Source organism: Lactuca virosa, chromosome 1 (genome assembly GCF_052849685.1).
Source record: "Lactuca virosa cultivar CGN04683 chromosome 1, Lactuca_virosa_CGN04683_v6, whole genome shotgun sequence".
Taxonomy (NCBI): Eukaryota; Viridiplantae; Streptophyta; class Magnoliopsida; order Asterales; family Asteraceae; genus Lactuca; species Lactuca virosa.
In genome coordinates, this window is record NC_136426.1 from 13,536,892 (window position 1) to 13,541,183 (window position 4,292).

Consider the following 4,292-nt stretch of genomic DNA (forward strand, 5'->3'; position numbering starts at 1 on the left):
AAACCATATTCGAAAATTTTAACCTTTTAATCAAATAATCACTACTGAGGACATTTCTAAGGAGTTTAATGGATTACCCCGTCACTGCCATATCAACATTTTACTTTTAATTCAATTATATATTTTAATATCGACACTCAATTAAACCCTATAAAATTTAATGATTTTCATATAATCATTATATTTATAAACATAATTATAAATTTAAAATTAATATTTTATCAAAATTATTATATATTAGATTTGAAATGGATATATTTTTTTTTCTCAATAGGCTTTTATTTGTAAATATTTCATTTGATTTATTTATTTGAAATAAATATGACTTCTAAAAATATACATTAAATAATATAATATCTAAAAATATGGTTAATTTTATTTGTGATTTAATTAAAAAAAATATAAAAATCAAATATAAAAGTAATAAGAAAATAAGATTAAATATATATTTGGTTTGATATTTAATTGAAAAAAGTAAAGATAAATACACTGAACCGATGATACAACTCTTTCATTCAAACTCTCCTTTATATCATCACCTATACTCCATTAACTAGGGATGAGCAAAAAAACCGCACCGCAACTAAAATCAACTGCATAAACCGCAACCGCAATAAAAACCGATGGTGATGCTTTCTGTTTTTCAAAAACCGCGAATTTGCGGTGCGGTTATTAGTTTTCAAAAACCGCAAAAAAACTGCACCGCACCACATATATTATATACAATTTTTTTTATTAATTATTAATATATTAAATATTAAAAATAAGACAAGTTTCATGGATGAAATATGGATAAAATACTATAAGACAAAAATATTAGCTTTTCGTTATTTTTAATTTTGAAAAATTGAAATTAGACAATTTTAAGATATTTATTGTTAATTACTATTGATTTGATGTTTTTAAGATATTACTTGTTTGTAATTTAAGTTAATTGTCTTACACCTTATGATTTTTTTATTATTACAAGTAATATGTTTGAACTCTTAAAACCGATTAAACTCTAAACTATGGTTAAAAACCACACAAAATAACCGCACCAAATCCATGCGGTTAATAACCACAAAACAGAAAAAACAAAATCGCTACCACAAAAATAATCGTCTAATTAACCGCACATCTTTAAATGTGACGACGTAATTAGGGAGATATCTAAAATACCATGTGGAAGTACTCATGATCAAGCCGCCTTGCGTATATTCCATAATTACAACATGTATATTTTAGGTCAATGCTTTCATATCCCTATATATATACTCTTCTAAGTAATATATCGAACCACACCACCTTCTTTCGTCAAGAATTCAACTTCAATTCATTCATTCACCCATGGCGGCTTCTTCAACCTCTTTGTTTCTGGTTTTCTCCTCACTCTTAATCTTCACCTCTCTTCTTTACGTATCAGATGCAGATTACTCAGCGCCCGTTATGAAAGGATTGTCATGGGATTATCACCATAAGACTTGTCATAAGCTCGAAAAAATCGTTCGAAAACATCTCAAGAAAGTGTTCAAGGAGGATGTTGGTCAAGCCGCTGGCTTGCTTCGCCTTCATTTCCATGATTGCTTCGTTCAGGTAATTAAGTACTATATATATAATTAACTACTGATCATCAATCATGCATGCTACTCGATCGTATAGACTTTCAGTTATACATTAACCATCAATCGTTATAATGAATAAAGAACTTAGAAAGATATCAAAATGAATGGTATTAAGCAATTTCAGCATCTGATAAACTGGCATATATAGGGATGTGATGGTTCAGTGTTGTTGGATGGATCACATGGCGGACCAAGTGAACAAACAGCACCTCCAAACCAAAGTCTAAGGAAACAGGCATTCATCATCATCGAAGATCTTCGGAATTTGATCCATAAAGAATGTGGTAGAGTCGTATCTTGTGCAGATATTGTAGCTCTAGCAGCTCGTGATGCCGTTCATTTGGTATGTATGTACGTAGTTTAATTAAGATAAGTATGGAACTGTTTATTAAATAATGAAATACATGAAGTAATTTTTTCTTGCGTTGCTTTTTGACATTAATATAGTCAGGTGGGCCCGACTACGATGTTCCATTGGGAAGAAAAGATGGACTGACATTCGCCACACAAAACGCAACCCTAGCCAACCTTCCGGCACCAACAAGCAACGCCACCACCATCCTCTCCGCTCTTGCCACCAAAAACCTCAACCCCACCGACGTAGTGGCGCTCTCCGGCGGCCACACCATCGGAGTTAGTCACTGCTCATCCTTCACCCCTCGTCTCTACCCCACCCAAGACCCCACCATGGAGAAAACCTTTGCTCATGGACTCAAAGAGGTTTGTCCCACAAACACCACTGATGCAACCACCGTCATGGATATCTATTCTCCAATCAAGTTTGACAACAAGTATTATGTCGATTTGATTAACCGACAAGGTCTTTTTACTTCCGATCAAGATTTGTACACTCATAAAGAGACCAAACCAATCGTGGAAAGTTTTGCACATGATGAGAAGTTATTCTTTGAGAAATTTGTGCAAGCCATGATCAAAATGGGACAATTGGAAGTGTTAACCGGTGGAAAAGGTGAGATTCGTGCTCATTGCTCGATTAGGAATCCCGATAACAAGGGGTATTTCTCGTACTTGGCAGAAGAGGAGGACCAATACGATCTTGAGTCGAAGGCAGAACTACGTTGATGGATGATATCAACACGATATGTTGTGGTTCGTTGGCTTGTCATTATGTACAATTTTTTTTTTTAATTTAATAAGTGTTTATTACGGCTTAAAATGTGTATTTATTGTCATTTTGTGTACTTTTGTATACTTTCTAGTGTGAAATAATATGGTAACGAGCATCATAATGAAAATTTCTAGTTACGGATTACCTTTTTCCTGATTTCTATTTTCTTTATTAGATAAAAAAATTATATGTTTCTTTTTAAAAAAAAAAGGATATCAATGCTCAAAAAATAAGTCATCTCGATGCTGGCAAGTCGCAAAATGTGATGTCATTTTGAGAAAAAAATGATTTTGTATCGCAAAAATAATGATTTGGGAAACGACTTTTTGGAAGGGTTTTATAATGGGAGTCATTCAAAAAACAAGTTTAGCGGTTGTACAAAGGAGGTGTCTACAAAGATATCCCTCTCAAAAAGTTTAAGGATTCAAATCTCCTACTTGTTAAATATATAATTCAAGAGTAGGTTAATACAAAACAACTAATTATTTTATAATTTTGGGAAACGATTTTGGGTTTTATAGTGAGAGTCGTTGAAAAAAAAGTTTAGAAAATAAATAATTATTTTATAACGGCCGGAAAAAAAAAACATGACCCGGGGAATAACAACATTGTTACTATGGCATGTGATGTGTGTATTATGAAACTACATAAATAATTGAAGAATTTCGTATATACCCTTATAACGTTTAAATATCATATTTGCCCGACCTAAACTCTAAATATCATATTTGCCATTTTTAATGTTTTAAAATATCTGATTTGCCCAAATCTATTTTTTAAACAATTTATATTATTTAATAATCTTTTTTTATATTTTAAAATCATTAAAAATAAAAGAAATAACCCAATAGACCATAATACCCTTGCCTTCTAGGTAAACCTTATTCCTGCGACCTGATATTTTGTGACTTCGACTAGATGATGAATAAAGGACCTGTGGCTTTTTTTTTCTTTGTCTTCTTCTTACCAAAGCTGTTGCAATCAATTTCATCATCAGGTTAGTTTAAGTTTTTTTAGTTAATGGAATATTCAATTCCTGATTAGAAGTATGGATCGCTTCAATTTTTTTGAGAATGAGTGATTTTTGAGAATGAGTGATCAGAAGGATTTTGGAATAGGCTATAATCAGCATGTTATTTGTTGGCTTTCTTTGTCAAATAAACATTGAATGTGTGATTATAACTAATGTGTACTATGATTTCTGTGTGGAGTGATGTGAAATACACATACAACAGAGACACAAGTATTATGATATGAGATAAAAAAATATATTACAACTTGAAACCTGTACATGATGCACACAACAAAGATTGACGCAGAACGGGTACTACCCATACGATTGATAATCCACAAAAAACAAACAATGAATTATGATAGCACAACAGATTTAAGTTAATGATAGGATTAAATCAGAAAACAAACAATGGATCGCCATAGGATTAAATAAAAAAACAAAAAATGGATCGCCTTAAATGTGTATGATTAAATCAGAAAAAATAAAAAAATTGAAAGCAAACCAAAGAGGGCTAATGTGAGGAGGGTGACGTCGCCGGAGATGG

General features: G+C 31.9%; 1 protein-coding gene across 1 annotated transcript; it reads left to right on the plus strand.

Moving 5' to 3' along the window:
* Positions 1–1,263: 1,263 nt before the first annotated feature.
* Positions 1,264–2,877, plus strand: LOC145132781 (peroxidase 12-like). Its single transcript, XM_079067685.1, has 3 exons — positions 1,264–1,575; positions 1,753–1,947; positions 2,052–2,877. The coding sequence occupies exons 1-3, from the start codon at positions 1,330–1,332 to the stop codon at positions 2,685–2,687; spliced, it is 1,077 nt and encodes a 358-aa protein (XP_078923811.1). The 5' UTR covers positions 1,264–1,329; the 3' UTR covers positions 2,688–2,877.
* Positions 2,878–4,292: the final 1,415 nt, after the last annotated feature.